A 27,164-nucleotide genomic window follows, 5' to 3' on the forward strand; every position below is an offset into this window, starting at 1 on the left:
TTAAAAATCGTTTTTTGGATAAAGGTTATCCCCCTCATGTGTTAAATCATGCATTTAATAATGCGATACAAACTCCGAGGAACAGTCTCATAGTTCCTAGACAAAAAGAAAACAACACAGAATTTTGCATAATTGGCAAATATGATAGTCATTCCTTTGCAATACGAAATATTTTGAAAAAGCATTGGAGGATCCTTAAATTGGATCCGAATCTTGGGGATCTTTTACCATCAGAAACTAAGATCACATATCGGAGGGATGGGAGTATTTAGGATCAGTTAGTACATAGCGAATAGGTGATCCCCAAATCATCAGGGACTTGGCTTGACAGAAGGGAACAGGGCACATTTCGATATTTGAAATGTAGTTTTTGCCGCAATATCAATATTTCAAAGACTTTTTTTAGTGAGGTCACAAAAAAGACCTTCACAATGCGACATTTTGCTAATTGCAAAACCAGCGGTGGTGTTTACCTCTTTAAATGCACTTGTAGGTTAGAATATATAGATAAAACAAAAAGAGAACTTAGGAGACAAATCGGATATCATGTGGGGGATATCCGCAATAAAATGGACACCCCTCGTGCCAGGCACATACAAAAGGTGCATGCGGGAAAGACTAAATTACTTACCGGTAATGGGATTTTCCTGAGTCCACGACAGCACCCACGAGAGAGGGATCCGCCTCCTTCAGGACAGGAAACCTACAGATAAAAAAGGGGCAGTCCCCCTCCCTCATCAGTTGGTTGCAGAGAACCGGGAGAGGAACCGCCAATGAATGAATATACAAAATAGCCAAACCCCAGGACACCAAATGGTGAAAAACAAACAAGAAAGGGCAGGGGTGTAAAGGGTGCTGTCGTGAACTCAGGAAAATCCCATTACCGGTAAGTAATTTAGTCTTTTCCTTTCGTCACGACAGCACCCACGAGAGACTTAGAGAGAATACACTCAGAGGGTGGGAAAAAAACACGTGAAGGGCCAATCCTCCAACGGAAGACAGCGGAAGAACAAAGGCTAGCCGGCAGAGCCCGGAAAGGCGGACGGAGAGGATCAGGACGCAGCCGTACAATACCATCGAAGGAGACACTGGCCACATCCACCCAAGGAGGAGGCAACCGCCCAGGAGAAGGATCCGACACCGAGGAGGCCAGAGGAACTCGCTGCACCACAGACGAAAGGGGAACAGCATCCCACAGCCATCGGGACAATGGACGCCACGCCACGCAAGGACCACAGCCGGAATCCTGAAAGACAAAGAACAAAAAACAAAGACCAACCCCGCCGCCAAGGGGCCGACCTAGCGACACAGTCGAGGACAGAGCCCCCCCCCCACGATCAGGCAGCGAAACGAAGAAAAGGACAAAGAAGCCCGCGCGGGAAGAAAAACCCCGAAGACACCCCGCGCGGCAGAAGAACAACCTGAACCGGAACACCCCAAGGAAGGAAGGACCAACGGACAGGGCCGGACAGGCGCGAACACGCCCGGCAGAGGCAAGGGCGACCAAGAGACAGCACCGTAATGGACGAGGAGGAGAAGAGACGCAGATGCGAAGCAGGAAGCCCAAGGCGCCAGGCCAGGCGGAAGGCCAGGGAGGCGCAAGGTGGCAGCGGCGCAAGGCAGGAGAGCCGCAAGAAGCAAGCACAAAAGTGCAAGGCCTAGAGACGCAGGACGAGAACACAGGCCCACACGACCAGGAGGCCCCGAGGCACAGAGGCCAAGAGGCACAGATGCCAAGAGGCACAGAGGCACAGAGGGCAAGAGGCACAGAGGCCAAGAGGCCCCGAGGCCCAGAGCCCAAGAGGCCCAGACCCCAAGAGGCCCAGAGGCCCAGACCCCAAGAGGCACAGAGGCCAAGAGGCCCAGAGGCCAAGCGGCACAGAGGCCAAGCGGCACAGAGGCAAAGCGGCCCAGAGGCCAAGAGGCCCAGAGGCCCCGAAGCCAAGAGGCCCCGAAGCCAAGAGGCCCAGAGTCCAAGAGGCCCAGAGGCATAGAGGCGAAGAGGCACAGAGGCCAAGAAGCACAGAGGCACGGAGGCACGGAGGCCAAGAGGTAAGAGGCATCGCGGCCCAAGGGCCAAGAGGCCAAGAGGCACAGAGGCCAAGAGGCACAGAGGCACAAGGGCCAAGACGACAAAGGCCAAGAGGCACAGAGGCCAAGAGGCACAGAGGCCAAATGGCACAGAGGCCAAGAGGCACAGAGGCCAAGAGGCACAGAGGCACAAGGGCCAAAACGACAAAGGCCAAGAGGCACAGAGGCCGGAGCCAGGAGGCACAGGGTCAGGAGGCCCAAGCCAGGAGGCACAGAGACCAGGAAGGCCCAGAGGCCAAGAAGGCCCAGAGGCCAGGAAGGCCCAGAGTCCAAGAGGCCCAGAGTCCAAGAGGCCCAGAGTCCAAGAGGCCCAGAGTCCAAGAGGCCCAGAGTCCAAGAGGCCCAGAGTCCAAGAGGTACAGAGGCACATAGGCCAAGAGGCACAGAGGCCCGGAAGCCACACAGAGGCCCGGAAGCCACACAGAGGCCCGGAAGCCACACACAGAGGCCCGGAAGTCACACACAGAGGCCAGGGAGCCACACACAGAGGCCAGGAAGCCACACAGAGGCCAGGGAGCCACACACAGAGGCCAGGAACCCGAGAGGCCAGAGGCACCGAGGCAGGAGGCACGAGGCCAGGAGGCAACCGAGGCACGCGGCCAGGAAGCCCAAGGCACAGAGACAGTACACACAGAGGCCCGAAGGCAGGAGGCACCGAGGCCAGGAGGTACAAAGACCCGAGGCCAAGAAGGCACAGAGGCCCGAGGCCAGAAGGCACAGAGGCCCGAGGCCAGAAGGCACAGAGGCCCGAGGCCAGAAGGCACAGAGGCCCGAGGCCAGAAGGCACAGAGGCCCGAGGCCAGAAGGCACAGAGGCCAGAAGGCACAGAGGCCCGAGGCCAGAAGGCACAGAGGCCCGAGGCCAGAAGTCACAGAGGCCCGAGGCCAGAAGGCACAGCGGCCCAAGGCCAGTAGGCACAGCGGTCAAAGGCCAGGAGGTACAGCGGCCCCAGGCCAGGAGGCACCAAGGGCAGGCAGCACAGAGGACCAAGGCCATGAGGTACAGAGGACCAAGGGCAGGCAGCACAGAGGAACAGAGGCACAAGCCAGGAAGCACGAGGCCCGGAAGCACGAGGCCGAGAGACACAGAAGCCCGAGGCCAGGAGGCCCGGGGCCAGGAGGAGCAGGGACCAGGAGGCCCCGAGACCCAACCTCAGAAGGCGCAAAGGCCAGGAGGCTCAGAGGCCGGGAGGGCCAGAGGCCAGGAGGACCCGAGACCAGAGGCCAGGAGGGCCAGAGGTCACGGAGGCCACAGAGACCAGGAGGCCCCGAGGCCAACAGAGGCCAGGAGGCCACAAAGGCCAAGAGGCCCAGAGGCTAGGAGGCCCAGAGGCTAGGAGGTCCAGAGGCCAGGAGGCCCAGAGGCCAGGAGGCCCAGAGGCCACAGAGGCCAGGAGGCCACACACAGGCCACATGGCCAGAAAAAAAACCACACACACCACATGGGCCAGGACATACAGATGGCACAGGGGCCCGGAGGCCACAGAGGCCCCAGGGGCCCGGAGGCCACAGGGACCAGTAGGTCACAGAGGCCACAGGGGCCAGGAACCCACAGAAGCCACAGGGGCCAGGAACCCACAGAGGCCACAGGTGCCAGAACCCACAGGGGGCCAGGAGCCTACAGGGGCCACGAGTCCATAGAGCCCACAGGAGCCAGGAGCCTACAGGGGCCACAGGGGCCAGGAGTCCACAGGAGCCAGGAGCCCACAGAAGCCACAGGGGCCAGGAGTCCACAGAGGCCACAGGGGCCAGGAGTCCACAGAGGCCACAGAGGCCAGGAGTCCACAGAGGCCACAGGGGCCAGGAGTCCACAGAGGCCAGGAGTCCACAGAGGCCACAGGAGCCAGGAGTCCACAGAGGCCACAGGAGCCCGGAGTCCACAGAGGCCACAGGGGCCAGGAGTCCACAGAGGCCACAGGGGCCAGGAGTCCACAGAGGCCACAGGGGCCAGGAGTCCACAGAGGCCACAGGGGCCAGGAGTCCACAGAGGCCACAGGGGCCAGGAGTCCACAGAGGATACAGGGGCCAGGTGAACACCAAGGCCCCAGGGACCCCGGCCATGCGGCAGAATCTAGCTCCAAAAGCCCGATCCCGGCCCGAAGTCACACATCGACCGCGGACCAGCGCAGGCAGAGACTCCGGAACGATCCCCCGTGCCCAGCCGGGTCACCGCCGAGGAGACAGAGCGTGGACGCGGCCCCGGAACACATCGCACCCGCCGTGCAGTCGGAAGGCGCAGCCCGCGACACAGGGAGAGGCGCTGGCCTCCGTGCACAGACAGCAACTTACCGATCACGCCGCATCCGGCTCAGGAAGGAGGGGTCCACGGGTTTCCTAGGAACCTGCCCGGTCCACTCCCCCGGAAGCGCTCCAGTGCACCTCCGGGTCACGGCAGCAGAGAGCGCGTCCACAGAGCCAGGCGCGCGCAAGTGCAGGCGTCATTACCCCGGAGGCAAAGCCGTACCAAGGGGAAGAGGACGAGGTGCACCGGAGGACTGAGTCCACGAGGGGAGCTCCACCGACCATGCTTCTGGACCTAGAGCTTCGTCGTTCCCACGGAGACCGCACGGACTCAACCGGACCCAGGTACTGTAGGTTCCTCTCCATGCAGGACAGGAAACCAACTGATGAGGGAGGGGGACTGCCCCTTTTTTATCTGTAGGTTTCCTGTCCTGAAGGGGGCGGATCCCTCTCTCGTGGGTGCTGTCGTGACGAAAGGAAAATCTGGAATGCTTTAACTTCTCTGTTATCGAAGTAATCAACCCCTCCATGAGAGGGGGAGATTGAGATAAAAAAGATTTGCAAAAAGAAGCAAAATGGATCTACCGCCAAACACAGTGAGCCCTTTGGGGCTCAATCAGCAAGTATCTTTCCCATGTTTTTTGTAGGACTACTTATTCCTTCTACCCCTGCCTGTTTCTACCCCTGTCTGTTTGGAAATGACGATTTGTTTGGAACCTTTTTCTTAAGGTCCCATTTGGATAGATACATTAGTAACAGCTAAAGTTTAATATATCCTCAGTACCTCCATTAGAGATTCACTACTGTTCCTATGGGCCATGCCTATTAATAAACCTGTCCCCAAAAAAGCCTATTGTTCTAAGACGAAGAATTTAAGGCTAGCTAATAAGTATTGGATCCAATTTGGATGAAATATCGTATATGGATACCCCCTTTTTGTTTTTCTCTGAATACAATATCCAAAAAGTATTGTTGATATAAACTTTGTAATTGAGTCTTTAATCTATTCTTTGCCATTTAGATATAGGGCTTCCCCTGATTGATATTTAACCCCTTCAGCCCCCAGCCTGTTTTCACCTTAAAGACCCGGCCATTTTTTGCAATTTTGACCAGTGTCACTTTGACAGGTTATAACTCTGGAACACTTCAATGGATCCTGGTGATTCTGACACTGTTTTTTCGTGACATATTGTACTTCATGTCAGTGGTAAATTTAGGCCGATATATTTTGCGTTTATTTGTGAAAATTTGGGAAATTTGGTGAAAATTTTGAAAATTTCGCAATTTTCAAAATTTGAAATTGTATGCCCATAAATCTGAGAGATATGTCACACAAAAATAGTTACTAAATAACATTTCCCACTTGTCTGCTTTACACCAGCGCAATTTTTGAAAAAAAAAAAATTCCGTTAGGAAGTTAAAAGGGTTCAAAGTTCATCAGCAATTTCTCATTTTTCCAACAAAATTTACAAAAAAAATTCTTTTAGGTACCACATCACATTTGGAGTGATTTGAGAAACCTAGGCGAAAGAAAATACCCAAAAGTGACCCCATTCTAAAATCTGCACCCCTCACTCTGCTCAAAACCACATCCAAGAAGTTTATTAACCCTTTAGGAGCTTCACAGCAACCAAAGCAATGTAGAAGAAAAAAATGAAAATTTTACTTTTTTTAACACAAAAATGTTACTTTAGCCATAAAAATTAGCATTTTCACAAGGGTATCAGGAAAAAATGCACCATAAAATGTATTGTGCATTTTCTCCTGAGTACGCAGATACCCCATATGTGGTGGAAATCAAATGTTTGGGCACACGGCAGGACTCGGAAGGCAAGGAGCGCCATTTGAATTTTTGAGTGCAAAATTAGCTGCACTCATTAGCGGACGCCATGTCGGGTTTGAAGACTCCCTGAGGTGCCTAAACAATGGAGCTTCCCCACAATTTGACCCCATTTTGGAAACTAGAGCCCTCAAATAATTTTTCTAGATGTTTGATGTGCACTTTGAACCCCTGGGGGCTTAACAGAAGTTTATAACGTTGAGCCGTCAAAAGAAAAAAAAATGTTTTACCACAAAACTGTTGCTTCAACCAGGTAGCTTTTTTATCACAAGGGTATCAGGAAAAAATGCACCATAAAATGTATTGTGCATTTTCTCCTGAGTACGCAGATACCTCATATGTGGTGGAAATCAAATGTTTGGGCACACAGCAGGACTCGGAAGGCAAGGAGCGCCATTTCACAGCAAAATTGGTTGGAATTATTAGCGGACGCCATGTTGCGTTTGGAGACCCCCCTGAAGTTCCTAACCAATGGAGCTCCCCCATAATTGACCCCATTTTGGAAACTAGACCCCTCATGGAATTTATCTAGCTATTTAGTGAGCACTTTGAACCCCTGGAGGCTTCACAAACGTTTGTAATGTTCAGCCATGAAAATATTTTATTCTTTTTTTTACCACAAAATTGTTTTTTCAAACAGATAGTTTTTTTTTCACAAGGGTATCAGGAAAAAATGCACCATAAAATGTATTGTGCAATTTCTCCTGAGTACACAGGTACCTCATATGTGGTGGAAATCAATTGTTTGGGCGTACTGCGGGGCTCAGAAGAGAAGGAGTGCCATTTCACTGTAAAATTGATTGGAATTATTAGCAGACGCCATGTTGCATTTGGAGACCCCCTGAGGTGCCTAAACAATGGAGCTCCCCCACATGTGATCCCATTTTGGAAACTAGACCCCCCCCATACAAAAAAAATTAGTTTGGCGAAATAAAAAATACAGATATCAGTAAAAAAAAATGATTAAAAAAAAATATGAGCGCCTGCCACTAAGACCAGTGCCAAACGTGAGAGCAATGCATTAGTCTCGCATCGCATCATCCACTTCAGTCTGGAAGCGAGCAACTGCGCTGTATAATGCGATGCGAGAGGGAGGGGCGGCAGATGAGAAAGGGCTCAGCGGATGGAGGAGCGGCAGAGGATGGGAAAGGGCGCAGCGGATGGATGATGGGAAATGGCGCAGCGGATGGAGGAGCGGCGGAGGATGGGGGGTAGGTAGGTGAGATGGGGATACCTACCTTACAGGATGGATCTAGGCAGCAGGATCACAGCAGACAGAAGAGGCAGCAGATGAAGGAGGCAACAGATTGAGGAGTGTGAGAGGGGGCAGTAGATGAAGAGGATGGGAGAAAGCAGGCAGCAGATCGGGGAGGGGGGCAGAGTCTGATGGGAGAGAGAGATGGCACATGGCGGAGGGGGGGCCCCCATAACATGGAGGGGGGAGGGTGGCCCCCAGAACATGGAGGGGGCAGGGTGGCCCCCAGAACATGGAGGGGGGAGGGTGGCTTGCAGCACATGTGGGGGAGGAGGTGTAGTGCGATGGAGAAGGGGCAGCCGATGAAGGAGGCTTCGGCGGCCGATCGGGAACAGTGGGGGCCAATTCGGGGGCAGCAGTGGCTAAAAAAGGTGGGTGCGACGGCGGCGACAGTGGCGAGCGTGGCGGCGGGGACAGTGGCGAGCATGGCGGCAGCGACAGTGGCGAACGTGGCGGCAGGGACAGTGGCGGGCGGGGCGATCGGGGACAGCGATGGATCGGGAGCAGCGGCGGGGCGATCGGAGACAGCGTCGGGGCTGGCGGTGGCGGGCGGGGCGATCGGAGACAGCGGCGGGGCTGGCGGTGGCGATCGGAGCCGCGGCGGGGCTGGCGGTGGCGGGCGGGGCCATTGGAGACAGCGGCGGGGCTGGGGCTGGCGAGCGGGGCGATCTGAGACAGCGGCGGGGCTGGCGGGGCGATCTGAGACAAAGTGGCGGGGCTGGCGGTGGCGGGCGAGGCGATCGGAGACAGCGGCCGGGCGATCGGAGACAGCGGCGGAGCTGGCGGTGGCGAGCGGGGCGATAGGAGACAGAGGCGGGGCTGGCAGGGCGATCAGGGACAGGGGCGGGCGGCGGGGTCAGCAACTTACCGATGGGCACCCGCAGAGACCGCTCTCCTCGGCTTTCAGGGACGGACACAGGTCACCAGCACCAGATCCACGGTGATTGGAGAGATCGGTCACAAGACCGGTCTCTACAATCAGAGCTGGGGGCGGGTGAAGCACCGATCACCCAGCTCCAGCCGATGGCCAGTGCTACAGCAGCAATGATCAGGGCTGGATTTCAATGTTCCAGCCATTTTCAATGGCTGGAACATTACAGTGACTGTTATTGGCTGAGCGGCGTTCGTCAGAAAATCACAGCCTCTGTAGGTTCAGGGAGGAGGCACAGCCCCTCCTGAGGTCAGGCAGAGGTCCCCTCCTTCCCGAATCTACTGTTTAATTAAACAAATTTCACTCCCCGGGGCTCCGGGACCCCGATTTCGCCATGACGTACTGGGTACGTCATGGGTAGTTTAGCACCATGTCACCATGACGTACCCAGTACGTCAAGGGTCGTTAAATTCTCTCATTGCCCTTCCTTCCCCTCACCCCCCCTTTCCCCTCACCCCCCTTTCCCCCTCACCCCCCTTTCCCCCTCTCCCCCCCTTTCCCCTCTCCCCCCTTTCCCCCTCTCCCCCCTTTCCCATCTCCCCCCTTTCCCATCTCCCCCCTTTCCTTTCTCCCCCCTTTCCTTTCTCCTTTTAGGTCTCGCTTGCATTTATGAGGCTGTTTTTTGGCTCAAAAACACTGTGCAGAGGATGGTCCCCTTTCTTTGAGTTTTAACTCAGTTAGTTTATATTGTCCTAATAATGATAATTCATATATTTAGTTTTCCTTCCTATAGCCCCACCTAATATTCCCTCTACAAGAGGATATCTCTCCCAGCGATCTTGAGATAGGTATTTTACATCCTATATATACCTTTTAAAGATGAATAAGTTCTCTTGTTTTAGAACTTTCCCCCTGCTTACTATTTGTGAGAAGGGTGTTTCTGTATTGTGGAAGACTGAGGGGGTGTGTGTGGTGCATTTGGGGACATACATTCGAGAAATTTTTGTCCTGGACGCTGCTGGGCAGAGGACGGATTCGTGGGCGGGTGGCATTTCGGGTGGCATGCGCTCGACAGTGGAACGCACGTCTCAGCCGGGAGTATGTATTGCATTCGAGAGGAGGGCGTTCCTGTATCTTGTGACGTAGATGTAGGTGTGTGCAACTTATCTGACAGCACACACCTTACACGCCTCCTATACTGCCGAACAAGGGGTGAGCTAATAGACCGTGACACTTCCGGTGGCGTGCATTGCACAGTGGAGCGCATGCTGTAGCCTAAGGTGTGACAACACATGGCTATTCAGGATTTACCCTATTTCTTTCCGTACGTTCCACTGTGGAACACACGCGCTCGCTACTTACACCTTTTTGTCTTTTCATCTGTTGATTAAAATATGGGAGTAATATAGCGGAACTCTTGTGAATGGACCGCACTAATAAAGGGGAGACTCTCAGAAAGCTACAGGTGAGACACTTTAGAGAACAGAGACACCCATCCGACTGGTCTGCACCGCCCCACCTGTTAATGAGTATTATAAAGTGATTTTTACGTTCTACACAGCGGCCTCGGCAGCTTAGTCGCCAAATCTGGGGACAGATTCCCTTTAAGAAGCAGAAAGTATTCTATTAAATACTTTTTTTCCTTTTCTTTTAATTTATATTTTATTTTTGCAGTGACTTGTCATCGTCTCCAAAAATACTTGAAAACCAGGTAAGTATATAGAAACAAATTGTAAAAACATACATCTTGAATAAAATTAGAGCAAAAATTAATTAAAAAAAGTTAACCTTTTAAAATGTAAATATAAGAAACTTTATTGAATTATGTTATACTTTTCAGACAAACTTTGAAGATGGTGAACTGATGTCTATTCTGTACATTCAACAAAGGGAACTTTCAGAACTTCGTCAAAGCCAGATAGATCTTATGCAAAGAATCACTGATCATTTAAATGCAGTACAAAATTCTATCATAGTCCGTATGGAACATGTAGTGGATACTCAGCAGCAACAAGAACGTATCCTTTCTGTACATTACTTTTTTTTTTACCCATAAATGTTTGATGCCAATTAAACCCATTCATTCAAGTACACTGTGCACTAACAGCTCATATGTCAGTGACTTGAAAAAGATTCCTGACACAATAGTAGTAATGGACATTTGTGTCAATGGGTACATTTTAATGAACAATACTGTTCTAGAGATTTGGGTCTTTGTTATGTTTTAATATTTATGGTGTTGAAGAAGCGGATTCTCTGGAGGCATGTCTTTATTCTGCAATGTATTATTACCCTGTACGCCACTCCCCGTTGGAGAAAAAAACAACAGGAAAAAGTAGCTGTGAAGAAAAAATAATCTCTGGAGCCTCTGTAAATAATGACAGCTGTATACCTACTGTTATTTAAGGTCAATTTAGATGTGATTTGGCTAATTCTGAACACAACCACACCCTTTATTATAAGAGGGTGTTCACACCTATGTAACTACAGAAGTTTATTTTTATTTTTCTCATCAAAATGGTTTTTTTTTTTAAGGGATTTGTAAAGATTATGGGTGCCTTCAAAGGGAATCTGTCAGCAAGTTTTTGCTAAGTAATCTGAACACAGCATGCTGTAAGGGTTAACATACAGATTTCAACCATGTGTCTCTTATCACCGTGTGTTTTTGTTTACCTAGAATGTTTAGGCTATGTGCACACACTGCGTTCTGGCTTGACAAACTGCAGCGTTTTGACAACTGTTAACACTGCATTTGACAAAAAAAATGCATCCAAAACGCATGCATTTTGGATGCTTTTTGAATGCATTTTGGATGCATTTTTGACAGTGCGTTCCCACTCTGCTCTGCTACATCCGCATAGAGCATGGCTGGCTGCGAGACAGACACGCTAGATGAGAATGAACTCGAATGAACTTCACCCGACTTCATTGTCATCGCACGGCTCTGTTTGTGTGCCGTGGCCTAATTTGCGGTTACCAGTGATGGACTCACCGGTGACCGCAAATCCCCTGAGTGACTGAATTGAGCCGCACGATCACCAGTGCCGTCACTCAAGTAACCCGCAACCAGCTGGAGTCCTCCACCCAAGACCGCAAATCACCTGAGTGAGGGCACCGCTGATCACTTCAGTCACTCGGGCAACTTACTGTCACAATTGGAGGATCCAGCAGTGTCCACGGGTAACCTGAGTAACGTCATTGCTGGTAGTGTGACTCACTTCAGTTGCTCCATGGAGCTGACAGCGGTCGTGGTCTGTGGCCGCTCGCTGTCAGCTGCCGATGTAGCAGAGTTTGATGCGTCGTGGGACCTCGTGTGGATTACGTCGGACCTGGAGGGGTGTTTGGGATTTTAATAAAGTGGTGAAAGAGGGTGATTTTTTTTTTGTCTTTTATTCCAAATAAAGGATTTTTTGGGTGTATGTGTTTATTTTCTTTAACTTACAGATTAACCATGGGGGATCTCTCATAGATGCCTGCCATAATTAACCTAGGACTTAGTGGCAGCTATGGGCTGCCATTAACTCCTTATTACCCCAATTGCCACCGCACCAGGGCAATTGGGGATGAGCCAGGTAAAGTCCCGGGACTGTTGCATCTAATGGATGTGTCAACTCTAGGCGGCTGCTGGCTGATAGTTTTAGGCTGGGGAGCTCCCCATAACGTGGTCCTCCCCATCCTGAGAATACCAGCCTTCAGCTATGTGGCTTTACCTTGGCTGGTATCAAAATTGGGGGGGACCGCACGTCGTGGTTTTTTTTTTTATTATTTATTTATTTTACTGCATGATATAGACTTGCCCACCGGCGGCTGTGATTCAAAGCAGGAGAAGGCGCCAGAGCTTTGTGACAGCTGTGCAGCATTGCGCTGGTGATCGGTGAGTATGACAGACAGAGCCCGACAGAGAGACCTGCATTTTGATTGTCAAAGCATGCAGAACGCAACAAAAATGTAGTGCACACGCACAGCTAAACAGTTTTGACACACCTAATTTATTGCAATGGGTGGAAAATGCAACCAAAATGCACAACAGAAGTGACATGCTGCTTTTTTAAATGCATCTATTTTCTCAGATATTTGGCATCCAAAACGCTGAGTTTAAAAAAGCAACGTGCTCATGGAATTTGCTGACTTCTCATAGACTTTGCTGGGGAAGCACAACGCATGCATTTACGCTGCAGTTTAAAATGCTGCCAAAACACATGAAAAATGCACACGTGCGCACATAGTCTAAGTCAGACTGCGCACCCTCTGTGATTAGCAGTTTCTGTCTATAAAAATGTACATTGAAAACCTGGTGTGGGTGTGGACAACTTATGAACCCCTTCACAACCGAGGATGTAACGATACGTCCTAAATCATGAAGGGATGATTGGCTGCTGCGGTGAGCCGCTGGAGATCCCCGCACATGTCTGCTGATTTGAACAGAAGATGTCTGCCTCGCAGGTGCAAGTGGATCCGCAATTCACCTGCACCTATTCAACCCCTTAAATCGCACTGTCAGAATGTGACAATGTGATTTAAAGCGCACAGCGGGAAATGCATACTTTGCCGCCATCATTGGAGGCCTCGTGACGCGATCATAGCTGTCATGGTAGCGATGGGTCATGTGATGACTCCTGTCTCTTTCATGACATACTTCCTGTTACAGCTGTAACAAGAAGGGAGCATTTCTCCTGATCAGAGGTGTGCTGCTCTGAGGAGGAGAAATGAATCAGCAATAAGACTGCCGATCCTTATAGCCCCTTAGGGGGACTAGTAAAATAAAAAAAAAAACTAAAAGTTCAAATCACCCTCCCCATTGGTCCCATTGAAAATTAAAGGCTTAAAAAAATATACACATATTTAGTACAGACGCCCCCTGTAGAACCCGGGGTAGCGAAATGTACGTCGGGGAATTGGACGTCTGCGGTGATCTAACATTTTTACACCCAGGTAATTATCGCTGATTGTGTTTTTTGTTGCGGTTTTTCTAATTGTAAGATGAACGTAGAGTCTAGTTTATTGCTGAACGCTGGGTCGGCTCTCTGCATGCATTCATTGCAGCCTAAGTGGAATCGATCTGTACCGCAACAACGCCCCATACAGCAACCGGGTTGTAGCACATAAGTAATTAGTAGTGACCGTTGGTGCTGCTTTACATAGATATTAGGGCCAATAGGGGATATAGGACTGTGGCATTTTGATATATAAGGGTTATGCGCAATACTTTGCACTTAGACACTATAATCCAGAAACATTGGAACAGTATTTTTAGATCTATTATATTGGAGTCTATATATGATCATGGCATAAGTCACTTTAATGATTTGGAATGTGCAATATAATACCGCTTAGTCCATGTAATCATTTTTCTGCTGCATCTTTCTTTTTAAAATGTGTGGTTTGGTTTTTTGATTTTTTGACATTATTAAAATATTATATTTGATTTTTTTGGACTGTTTGTACTCCTTTTTTTGGGGTGAAAAATATGTTTATTTCCTCCTATTAATATAACCTATTTGGTCTTGCAGAGTTCAAAAATGCCCGGAAGGTGGAGGAGGGTTGGAACTCTTTGCCGGGTGTGACTGCTTACACTACATACGCATACCACCAGGATGGCGGGTAGGATTAACATTCTTTCTTGGAATGTCCATGGCTTGGGGGACCCCACAAAAAGGGTAGCAGTAATGGAACAGGTCAAATCCCACTTTCCAGCAATCATGTGCTTACAGGAGACACATTTGGAGGGAGACAAAATAGCATACATGAATCGCTCATGGGTGGGCCATTCTTTCCACTCAACCTGCACAGTTCATCCAGAGGTGTCAGTATCTTAGTCCACAGAGCAATCCCATTTGAGATCATTTCATCTACAGTAGATCAGGAAGTGCACTGTAAAATATTTAACAAGGAGCTCCTTCTGATAACAGTTTTATATACCGCCTCCATATAATAATACTGTTATGAACAAAATTGCGGATATGATTAGCAAGACCCCCAATGTACAGGTGGTGTGCATGGGGGATTTCAACAATATGATTCACCCATATTGGGACAAACACAATGCGGGTACTCACTTAGAACACTATCCTAACTCCAAATTTGGGGACACGGTGGCTGAACTGGCACTTTCAGATCTGTGGCGAATCAGAAACCCTGGAATCAAGCGATTCTCATGCTATTCCAAAACACACAACACTCTGTCCAGAATAGACCTGATCTTGGGCTCGGAGGGTATACTGCCAATGGTGGAAAACACAGAATAGCTTCTAAGAGGTTTATCAGACCATTCCCAACTGTTGACACGACTTAATATTTTACCCGGGCTTGATCGTACCCGTAGCTTGTGGTCCTTCAATCCTTTTTGGCTACAGATTATAGATGTGGGCCCGGTTGAAGTAGCCCTTGAATACTATTTTCAGTACAACTGTAAGGGGGAGATGTTGCTTAACACTGGGAAGCCATGAAGGCTTGTCTGAGGGGGTCACTGATACAGGGGGTCACTAGATCTAAAATTAAGTCGGCACAATTTGAAATTTTTCTTAAAGAACGGGTCCAGACGACAGAACAGAAATACATACTGTCAGGGGATACACGGGACTTACTGGAATAGAGGGAGGCAAAAGAAGCATATGATTCTCACATTAAGGAATGGGCCACTAACAAAAGACTTTTTACACAACAGAGATTCTTTGAAGAGAGCGAAAAAGCGGGTCATTTATTAGCGGTGATTGCTAAAGCACAAAGGGGAAACACATTTGTGGGGGCACTAAGGGACAAAACCGGGACCATAGTCAATCAACCTGACCAAACTTTGGCTACCTTCTCTGAATTCTACGAACAACTTTACAGTACTAAACTGCATTATGATAGGGAACAGATGGCTTCTTACCTGAAAGACATCCCCTTTCCCTCACTTTCAGATGAGGACAGTGTATACCTAAACAGTCCACTCACACTGGAAAAGTTGCATTTAGCAGTGTCCTCCATGCCCAATAATAAGTCACTGGGTTCAGATGGTATCCCCACAGAGATTTACAAAAAGTTTGGAGACATCCTGCTCCCCCAGCTGCTGTCGACCTTCCAGCAAGCAGCCAAAAATGGCTCCTTGCCCCAATCGATGCGACAAGCAGTGATAGTTGTCATACCTAAACCAGGCAAGGACCCCCTCATCCCTGACTCTTATAGACCTATCTCTCTGTTACCTACAGATATCAAAATAATAGCTAAAGTACTAGCTTCCAGACTTGATAAGGTTATACTTTCACTAATCCATTCGGACCAGTCGGGGTTCATGCCTTCCAGATCAACGGCAGTGAATATACGACGGTTACACCTCAACCTACAATTGCCAGTTGATAACTCAGGGGATAGAGTAATTTGCTCCCTAGACGCCGCTAAGACTTTCGACTCTATTGAGTGGGAGTTTCTCTGGGCAGTACTTGACAGATTTGGACTGGGCTGGAATTTTATTTCCTGGGTAAGACTTCTATATAATAATCCTACTGCTGGGAACAAAGTTAATAGATGCCTTACTTCTCCTTTCCACCTAGGTTGGGGCATCCGCCAGGGATGCCCGCTATCCCCCTTACTATTTGCTCTGGCCGTTGAGCCTATGGCGGCAATGGTTAGATCCAATCTAGACATAACAGGGTCAGGAGGAAAAAATAGCGTTGTACGCAGATGACACACTCCTTTTTCTGGCCAATGCAACATCATCACTGCCAAGGGCAATGGAGGTTATAGAAGAATTTGGGAAGTACTCAGGTCTATTAATCAACTCGGAAAAGTCTGTATTACTTCCGGTGGATGGAACCACAAACTCACCTAATTACGTAGACTCAGGCCTACAGGTTGTTGCCCAGTTTAAATATTTGGGGATAATGGTCACCACTCGTGTTGAGAATTTTGAGAGTCTCAATCTAACCCCTATTCTGTCGAAATTTAAGGATAAGAAGGAAGTCTGGTCTCGCCTGCCCTTCTCAGCAGTTGGCCGCACTAACCTGATTAAAAAGATCTGGATGCCCCAACTACTATACAAGCTACACAACTCTCCACAATGGATCCCACAAAGATTTTTCCATAAGGTAAACTCATTATTCCGGGAATTGATCTGGGGCGGACAGATGCCGCGCATTAGGCTCGAGACCCTGCAGAGGGATAAAAGTATCATCATCATAGTATCATAGTTTTAAGGTTGAAGGGAGACTCTAAGTCCATCTAGTTCAACCCGTAGCCTAACATGTTGATCCAGAGGAAGGCAAAAAACCCCAATGTGGCAATCAAGTTCCAATGGGGAAAAAATTTCCTTCCTGACTCCACATCCGGCAATCAGACTAGTTCCCTGGATCAATACCCTGTCATAAAATCTAATATACATAACTGGTTATATTAAATTTTTCAAGAAAGGCATCCAGGCTCTGCTTAAATGTTAGTAGTGAATCACTCATTACAACATCATGCGGCAGAGAATTCCATAGTCTCACTGCTCGTACAGTAAAGAATCCTCGTCTGTGATTATGATTAAACCTTCTTTCCTCAAGACGTAGCGGATGCCCCCGTGTTCCAGTCGCAGGCCTAGGTGTAAATAGATCTTTGGAAAGGTCTCTGTACTGTCCCCTCATATATTTATACATTGTGATTAGATCTCCCCTAAGCCTTCGTTTTTCCAGACTAAATAACCCCAAGTTTAATAACCTGTCTTCGTATTGCAGCCCCCCCATTCCTCTAATAATCTTGGTCACTCTTCTTTGCACCCTCTCCAGTTCAGCTATGTCCTTCTTATATATCGGTGACCAGAATTGTACACAGTATTCTACGTGCGGTCGCACTAGTGACTTGTACAGAGGTAGTGGAGGTCTGGTGGTACCCAATCCATGGGTTTACTATCTGGCGGCTCAGCTTCAGCACATTCGGGGATGGGAGGACCCTGGAGGGGGGGGGCACAGTATATGATTCTACAACAATATTTTCACTTCACTAGTCTATTTGAGGTTCTGAAGGCAGGAGGCTTCGGAGCTGCTGCTAATAGTTGCCCAACCCTACTACTAATCCAAAAACTTTGGGATAAAACTAAAAAACTACAAGACATTCAGGGAATCTCACAATATACCTCTATATGGAGAACTCCATGGTTACCTAACTTGCATCGTTTAGACGGGTTTGGGAGCTGGGCTTTGAGAGGGATAAATAGATTCACACACATTGTGGAGGAGGGCCAACTCAGAGGCTTCTCTCAGTTGCAAGTGGTGTTTGGGATCCAGAATTCGGAGTTTTATAAGTACTTGCAACTGAGACATGCCTATCAGGCAGAAACCTTTATTACGGGTAGAGCATTGGAGTAGAACAAAGTCATGCAACGCATAGCAACCTCTAGAGGCTCAGCGGGAGTGATATCTCGTTTATATTGGGATCTATTATATCTGGTGCACCGGGATTGTCCAGTAAACGCAAAAGATAAATGGGAACGAGCTATAGGATCTATTGAGGACAACCAATGGGTAGAAATTTTAGAAAGAATTCCTAGTCTATCATTGGGGGAGGCATACAGACTGTCACACCTGTATGTTATTCACCAAATATATCACACTCCTAGATTCCTGTTTGATATTGGAGTTAGAACTGACCCCTTCTGCTCGTGATGCAAAATATGTTCTGCAGATCTATTACATATGATGCGGTCGTGTCCTGATATTGAACATTACTGGAGAGAGGTGACACAAATAATCGATAGAGTATACACGATAGAGACGAGCTTAACTCCCTTTGTATGTATTCTGGGATACATGGAGGATTTACCTTTGGAGGAGGAGGGCAAAGTGGCTGTATCTAGACTATTATATATTGCCAGGAAACTAATCGCTCAACACTGAATCTCGGACCACAGTCTTACAATATCTGAATATGTCAAAAATGTTAATTGGGTGATAAATGTGGAGAAAAGTATATATCGGAAAAGAAATGTAATCAAATTTGAAAAAATATGGGCACAATGGATAGATGGGTCAGGGTTGGCTTCGAGGGAACTGATTGGGCTGCTTTCACACATCCGGTTTTAGCAGAGCCGGCCAATCCGGCTCTAAAACCTATGCAACGGATACGGCGACAATACCACATCCTTTGCATAAGTTTTTGACATGCGGCCCGCAGGGCTGTGGAGTCGGTAAGCCAAACCTTCGACTCCGACTCCGACTCCTCAAATTCTCTTGCACCGACTCCGACTCCGGCTCCGACTCCGACTCCGGCTCCGACTCCGACTCCTACATATATTGCTTATAGTTAGGTGAAAAATTTATTGTAGTACATGAACATGTGTATGTGAACATCAGACATTTAATAATTTTTATGATACAATAATCAAGATATTTGGATAGAACATAAAATATATTTATTGGAATACAACTTTAGAACACAAACTGTAATAAATTGTAAATATGTAATACACTATGTAATATACAGTAGATTACATATATATCTTGTGTGTGTATATATACACTGTATATATATATATATATATATATATATATATTACATATTTACAATTTATTAGTTTTTTGTGTTCTAAAGTTGTATTCCAATAAATATTTTATGTTCTATCCAAATATCTTGATTATTGTATCATAAAAACAATTAGGCTATGTGTCCACAGTAAAAGGTCCCTGCGGATTTTTTTGCCTGAAAATCCGCAACTTTCGCGGCAAATCCGCACCCGCGGATTTGCCGCGGATTTACCGCGGATTTACCGCGGATTTGCCGCGGATTTTGATGCGGATTTTATTTTTTTTTTTTTCCCCATTCAAAACAGAAAATCCGCACCAAATCCGCACCAAACAATTGACATGCTGCAGTTTGTTCCGCATCAAAATCCGCGGCAAAATCCGCAGCGGAAAAATCCGCAGCATGGGCACAGCATTTCCAAAATGCCATTGAAATGGCTGGGGAGTAGCTGTGCTGCAGATTTTCGGCAAATCCGCGCTAAATCCGCGTCAAAATCCGCGTCAAATCCGCGATAAATCCTGTAGCGTGGGCACATAGCCTAAGATGTCTGATGTTCACATTGTACTACAATAAATTTTTCACTTAAATATAAGCATTATACTAAATGTTATTATTTTAGTAAAATATTCAGCACATTCTGCATTGCACTCCTGTCCCCAATTTATTATATATTTTAGGAGTCGGAGTCGGTGCATTTTATACCGACTCCGACTCCGACTCCACCAAAATGAGCTCCGACTCCGACTCCACGACTCCGACTCCGACTCCACAGCCCTGGCGGCCCGTCCGGTTTTTGCCGCTTACGGCACGCTACTGAGCATGCACAGTGAAAAAAAACGCATGCGGTTGCCGGATGCGGTGTTTGCCGCAGGACGCCGCATGCGGTGTCCATAAGCATGCATTGCAAATCGCGCCGCATCGGCCGGATGCGATGCGGGTTTTTTTGCTGGACAAAAAAACGTGCCAGACAACGTTCCATCCAACTGCCGCATCGGCTAAATCTACCGCATGCGGCAAAAACCGGACCAAACGCAAGCCCATGCGGCACAATCCGACACTAATGAAAGTCTATGCAAAGAAAACGCAACCGGTGGCAAAAAAAAAAGGTTGCGGTTTTTCTGCAAAGCGCCGGATTGTGCCGCACAGGAAAAACTGGATGTGTGAAAGCAGCCTTAGGTGTAGATTCAGCTTACTCTAAATTGATAACAAAGGGAAAAGGGCGAGAAATTTCTGCAGAGCTTATCTATAATGATGACGAAGGTTTGGGGAGCAGAGAGTAGCATGGGAACAGGTTAGACTCTTCATCAAAAATGACATTTAAATGTGTACAATGCCAAACAAAGCAAAAACTCAAAGACAATCAAAAGTGTAATTGCATTAATTAATAAATGTAATAATGGTACTTAAGAACTTGTGTCTAGGAATGTGTGGAGCCGCAGATTTGACATTATCTCTCCTTTCTACAAGACTGTTTAATGTTTGTTGGGGAGGGTTGGGAGAGGGGTAGAGGCTGGGTAACCTCCAATGTTTATTTGGTTGTAACTTGTAAAACTTTAATAAAAACATGTAATTAAAAAAAAAACCAGAATTAAGTTTTTCATGATTGCACTGCACTGGGATATTTTTTTCACCTGTTTTTTCAGTAGACTTTGTGGTGAAATGAATGACTGACTTCATTCAAAACTACTCATCCTGAAAAAAAACTAAGCTCTTTTATAGCTATTTAAGGGAAAAATAAAATCATTTAAAAAAATTACTTCTCGAAGAAGAAAAAGAATATGATAAAATGCAAACATGAAAATTGGCCACCTTGGGAAAGAGTTAATGGGAATTTAACATATAGATTTTATGAACCCTTATAATGCAGTCTGGTTTTATATCTTGAAAAAAAATGTACTTATAAGTATAAAATCCTTAACCGAAATTTTTTCAGAAATGAGGTTAGATAGGATCCTGAGTGATGGACAACAGAGAAATGGTCAATTGCAAGAATATCTTTTGCAGCATCTTTCTCATTCTCTTTCTGGCTCACTTTGTAATAGACTTGATAAAACAGTTCGAGAAGAGTTAAAAAAATCTATTCCTCAGTGTAAGTAAAACATTTTTTGTTTATTTTGATTAATTTTTTTTATCTTCATTTCAGATTTTTTTCTTTTTTTGTTCTTTAATAATGTTTGAGAATTTTCTGACAAACTCATTTTAAAAATTAGTAGAATTATGTTTCATTAGTGTCTCACAATTGTGTGGTACAATAGCAGTTTTATAAAACATACACACAAGCCAAATTAAGATTTATATCTGCTTTCTAATTTATACTTGCTCACTGCCCCTTTGAGCTGAACATTTTAAAGAATATGAAATCTATCTATATATTATAACTTCCACTATTTCTTAAAGGGAACCTGTCACCAGATTTGTCCCCTATAAGCTGTGGCCACCACCTGTATGACCTTTTATACAGCATGGTAGGATGCTGTATATAAGTGCTCAAGCCGATCTGTATAACATAAAAACAACTTATTATACTCACATGCGGCACGGTCTGGTCTGATGGGCATTGCTGGTCTCTGTCTGGCGCATCCTATCGTCTTGCGATTGCCGTCCTCCTTCCCTACTCTATGTGGATGCTGCAGCCTACATTATCCATACAGAGTCTGCCATTGCGCTCCTGCACATGCCCACTTCTCTCTGCCCTGCTGCTGGCATAGCAAGGTGCTGTAATGCACTGGAGAGTCGCTACTACTTTTGCTCCAGTGATCTGGTGCCTGCGCTGAAATAACGTGAAGCCAATGCCCATAGAAGGGCGAAACTACAGTGGAACATCATAAATTGTAGTGCACAGGCGCAGGATTTCAGACACACAATTAGACTTCACAAGGATATAGTGACACTGATGGGAGTCAAAAGCTGCACTAATGAAGCAAGGAAGCAGTGTTCTCTTCTGGACAGCATCCTCCCCATTGGAGAGAAGAATTAATTTACATAGAGGGATAAAAGATGATTCTCCACAAGAAGGCATTTCATGTGAGGCGTACAGGACACTCTTACCTGTATGTCCATATTAATAGGTTAGATTCGTAAAATGTGGTGACGTTTCCTTTAAGGCTGTCGATGTGCATACCAGTCTTAATGAAGGGGCTTGGTGGCGTAAGAGGTGCCTGATTTATTAAGAAGCACACACCACTTATTGAATGAGGCACATCTAAATGACATGTTCTGCCTCTCCACTTTTATAGAACTCTTACTTCAGTCTCAGACTGGAATAGAATTTTTAGTGTAAGGTATGCCTTGTTTGGTTTTGAATTAGATGGGTAGGTATGGCCATTCTCCAAAATCACCCTTCCTCCTTCCATTTTGGCAGAGCTGGCCAGGACCATAGCCAGTTTTTGCCTTAAAGTTTCTAACTTTTGTTTAAGTCCCCATGCTGTTCTATTTAAAAGGAAATAAAAAAAGCATATTTACCTCTTTGATGAGCACCATTCCTACTATCTCAGAACTTTGTCCACTGACAATCTCGTTACTGTACTTATGTTACGAGAGCACTGTCAGAAGCGTGTCACCACTATGGGTTGTTCGTATATTTCTTTTTCCCAGCTCATTGGAGATATTCAATTGACACAGCTGTCACGGGGTGTGACGGGATCATTAGGAACAGGGGAGCCTATACTGGCCCTCAGGCTAGGGGAACCCTGGCTGACCCTTATCCCAAAGATACTTCTGAAGGTGATGATTTTTGGGCCACCATCTTATCCCTACCTCCTAAAAAACCCTGGTCTAGTAGGCCCCCGCTTTCCACTCAGGAGAGGGCGGGTACAGGCATGATTAATCCCTCACAAATGAAAAGACATTGAAAAAGAAAAACCCTCAAACTCACAGCAATCACTCAGAAGTATAGACAATACGTGCTCAGGAGGAAACTAAAGGAAGGGAGAAAATAATCACATATTAAGAGTATTTCCACAACACACCAAACGGCACACAGAAATTCACCAGCAACTAGATATCAAAGCACACTGACCCGGGATTGCATAAGCTATCATCCGCTTGGGAGACCTCCACCATCTTAAAAAGGGTGAAAACGACTGTGATAAGTCTTCTGCAACATGTTACTCAAGCAATAATCCACAGGCTAGCAGAAATTAAACTCCTGCAAGCCCGATTACTAACAAGAGCAAAGCTGGTCGACGTCCGAGCATGTCTGTGCAAATGAAAAGCAGCATTCTGTGGTGTGCTTGACTCTGCTGTGTGAACAGAGTGAGAAGTAGTCTTGACTCAGCTGGTTTGGAGCCAGACGCCGTGTGACAGAAGCTCAATTTTTCAATTCTTTATGTCGAAATTACTTCTTAATAGTTATGCAAATGCAAAAGAGGTTGTTTTATTTCATGACACATTGTGCTTTATTAGTGACTATGTAAATTCTGTGCTCAATTTAAAAATTCCCAAATACACAGACCAGTTTAGCTCGGAAGAGGCTTTTAGTGACCTGTATATTAAAAATTATCCTATTTTAGAACTGCACACTTCTATTCAAAACTGTATTTACAAGGATTTACACGATCATAGTGATAAATAGGAAAGGGGTAAGGTGGGGGGAAGGATGTGAATATGTAAGAATTATTTAAAATATAACTTTTATTGTAGAAAGTATTATGTTTTTGCTAAAGTTGGATAAAAAGCCTGACTAGTAGTAGCATAGGGACAGTAAACCCTAAACTGGGGTCCTCATATCAAATCCAACCCAATTCCAAAGGACATTCTTATAGGATGTCTATTGAAATCAGGAGAGAGATGTCTTGAATTGCGTTTTGTTGGCTGTAGATTTTGATGATGTAGACAGGTGAGACTGGTCTGCAGTGACAGTGTGATCAATTATAAAACAAAGCAGACAGACTATTATAATATGTATAACCCAGCATTGAGTTATAAAGTATTGATAAGCTTCAGCAAGGATGTCACTGTGGAAAAGGTCGCTGCAGAACAAAAGATGTGCACTCAGAACAGAGCTAGTACAGATTGTAACCATTACTTGTTAGTAAACATTGTCATTATTCCCTATTGTGAAGCAGGGAACAAATTAGTGTCCCATTTTAGACAATAATGATTGCAGAAGCACAGGCTGTTCTGATATGTGTAACTGGACAGTACTGTGAAGGGGTTAATAGGCTAAAGGGTACTTCTCACATAGCGAGATCGCTAGCGAGATCGCTGCTGAGTCACGGCTTTTGTGACGCACCAGTGACCTCATTAGCGATCTCGCTGTGTGTGACACTGAGCAGCGAACTGGCCCCTGCTGTGAAATCGCTGCTCATTACTCACAGTGCTGGTTCATTTTTTGGACGTTGCTCTCCCGCTGTGAAGCACACATCGCTGTGTTTGACAGCGAGAGAGCAACGATCTGAATGTGCAGGGAGCCGGCGTCTGGAAGCTGCGGTAAGCTGTAACCAATGTACACATCGGGTAACCAAGCGAAGGGCTTTGCTTGGTTACCCGATATTTACCTTGGTTACTAGTGTCCGCCGCTCTCAGGCTGCCAGTGCCGGCTCCCTGCTCACGTAGCCGGAGTACACATCGGGTAAATAAGCAAAGCGGTTTGCTTATTAACCCGATGTGTACTCTGGCTAGGAGTGCAGGGAGCCAGCGCTAATCGGTGTGCGCTGGTAACCAAGGTAAATATCGGGTAACCAAGCGCTTAGTTACCCGATATTTACCTTCGTTACCAAGCGCATCATCGCTTCCACGCATCGCTGGGGGCTGGTCATTGGTGAGATCTGCCTGATTGACAGCTCACCAGCGACCATGTAGCAATGCACCAGTGATCCTGACCAGGTCATATTGCTGGTGGGATCATTGGAGTGTCGCTAAAGTGTGACGGTACCCTAACCGCAGGAGTGTCACAGTTGTCAATAGCTTGCTAAAGAACAATGGATGTGCTCACTAATTGTCTTTTGGTTAGCACTATAATGACATGTTTAGTAGGGATGAGAGGACCCATAGATGTTGTGGTTCATGGGGTTTGGCCAAACTGTATTCAAAACCTTGTTTTCAAATTTGACCTGAACTTGACCCAGAACTTTATAGACATTAATGGGAGTTCAAACTTTTGTGCTGTAAAATGATTGCAGTAAGGGGCAGTTGCTGCTAAAGGAAGCAAAATGGGAGTAAGAGCAGGACAACTGCCCTGCATAGAAATGTGGATAGAAAAATGATTTATAATAACATAAGATAAAATAAAATAAAACCAGGTGTCGGAGGTCCAAGTGGAGAAGAAGGTTGTGAGGTGGATGTTGCTGTGTAGATAGAAGAGGCAGAAGAGAAGGTAGCAAACCGTTTTTTGTTTGTTTTTTTTTTCATTTTATTTTCTATTTATTTTGTATTGTGGGGAGGTTCCAAAACATTGGGAATGGCAAAGAGAACAAACTGCGCTGAAAAATGTGTTCCCAAAGGAAAAAAAAATTATGTTCATACTACCAAATAAAATATTCCTTTTTATTCAGACATGGTTAAAAACCGCTAGCTCGGCTTGTGGAAAGCCGTTCCTCTGACGCGATTCTGGCGCACTTAATCATAGATTACACATACATTACACATACATAGATTACAGCTGTACAAACACATTAAAAAATGTGGGGCAGCCAATGAGAATGTTTCAATGGAGAAAAAAAAAAGCCTTGATGACATAATATATAAAATCATAGTATCATAGTATCATAGTTTTTAAGGTTGAAGGGAGACTCTAAGTCCATCTAGTTCAACCCGTAGCCTAACATGTTGATCCAGAGGAAGGCAAAAAAACCCCAATGTGGCAAACAAGTTCCAATGGGGAAAAAATTTCCTTCCTGACTCCACATCCGGCAATCAGACTAGTTCCCTGGATCAATACCCCGTCATAAAATCTAATATACATAACTGGTAATATTAAATTTTTCAAGAAAGCCATCCAGGCTCTGCTTAAATGTTAGTAGTGAATCACTCATTACAACATCATGCGGCAGAGAGTTCCATAGTCTCACTGCTCGTACAGTAAAGAATCCTCGTCTGTGATTATGATTAAACCTTCTTTCCTCAAGACGTAGCGGATGCCCCCGTGTTCCAGTCGCAGGCCTAGGTGTAAAAAGATCTTTGGAAAGGTCTCTGTACTGTCCCCTCATATATTTATACATTGTGATTAGATCCCCCCTAAGCCTTCGTTTTTCCAAACTAAATAACCCCAAGTTTAATAACCTGTCTTGGTATTGCAGCCCACCCATTCCTCTAATAATCTTGGTCGCTCTTCTCTGCACCCTCTCCAGTTCAGCTATGTCCTTCTTATATATCGGTGACCAGAATTGTACACAGTATTCTAGGTGCGGTCGCACTAGTGACTTGTACAGAGGTAGAACTATATTTTTTTCATGAACACTTATACCTCTTTTAATACATCCCATTATTTTATTAGCCCTGGCAGCAGCTGCCTGACACTGTCCACTAAAGTGAAGTTTACCATCCACCCATACACCCAAGTCTTTTTCTGTGTCTGTTTTAGCCAGTGTTCTACAATTAAGTACATAATCATAAATGTTATTTCCTCTACCCAAGTGCATGACCTTACATTTATCTACATTAAACTTCAATTGCCACTTCTCAGCCCAATCCTCCAATTTACATAAATCTCCCTGTAATATAAAATTATCCTCCTCTGTATTGATTACCCTGCAGAGTTTAGTATCATCTGCAAATATTGAAATTCTACTCCGCATGCCCCCAACAAGGTCATTTATAAATATGTTGAAAAGAAGCGGGCCCAATACTGACCCCTGTGGTACCCCACTATGAACTGAGACCCAGTCTGAGTACGTACCATTAATAACCACCCTTTGTTTCCTATCACTGAGCCAGTTTTTAACCCAGTTACACATATTTTCCCCTATCCCCATTATTCTCATTTTATGTACCAACCTTTTGTGTGGCACCGTATCAAAAGCTTTTGAAAAGTCCATATACACAACATCCACTGCATTTCCCTGGTCCAGACTTGAACTTACCTCTTCATAGAAGCTGATCAAATTAGTTTGACAGGATCGATCCCTCATAAACCCATGTTGATACTCTGTCATAAGGTTATTTTTCTTGAGATACTCCAGTATAGCATCTCTCAAGAAACCCTCAAGGATTTTACCAACCGTAGAGGTTAAACTTACCGGCCTATAATTTCCCGGCTCAGTTTTTGTCCCCTTTTTGAATATTGGCACCACATTTGCTATGCGCCAGTCCTGCGGTACCGACCCTGTTATTAAGGAATCTGAGAAGATTAAAAATAATGGTCTATCTATCACAGAACTCAATTCCTGTAGTACTCTGGGGTGTATGCCATCCGGGCCCGGAGATTTGTCAACCTTAGTGATTTCGAGACGG

General features: G+C 46.3%; 1 protein-coding gene across 2 annotated transcripts in view; it reads left to right on the forward strand.

Annotated features, from left to right (window-relative positions):
- The window catches only part of EDC4 (enhancer of mRNA decapping 4), a 948,906-nt gene that overhangs the window by 596,060 nt on the left and 325,682 nt on the right, over positions 1-27,164 (forward strand). For both annotated transcript variants that reach the window (XM_075325634.1, XM_075325635.1), the window contains 3 exons: positions 9,972-10,008; positions 10,138-10,315; positions 20,707-20,862. In XM_075325634.1, coding sequence (XP_075181749.1) covers positions 9,972-10,008; positions 10,138-10,315; positions 20,707-20,862 — 371 coding nt within the window. The remainder of the gene's footprint in view (positions 1-9,971; positions 10,009-10,137; positions 10,316-20,706; positions 20,863-27,164) is intronic.

The sequence above is a fragment of the Anomaloglossus baeobatrachus genome, chromosome 10, assembly GCF_048569485.1.
Source record: "Anomaloglossus baeobatrachus isolate aAnoBae1 chromosome 10, aAnoBae1.hap1, whole genome shotgun sequence".
Lineage (NCBI taxonomy): Eukaryota > Metazoa > Chordata > Amphibia > Anura > Aromobatidae > Anomaloglossus > Anomaloglossus baeobatrachus.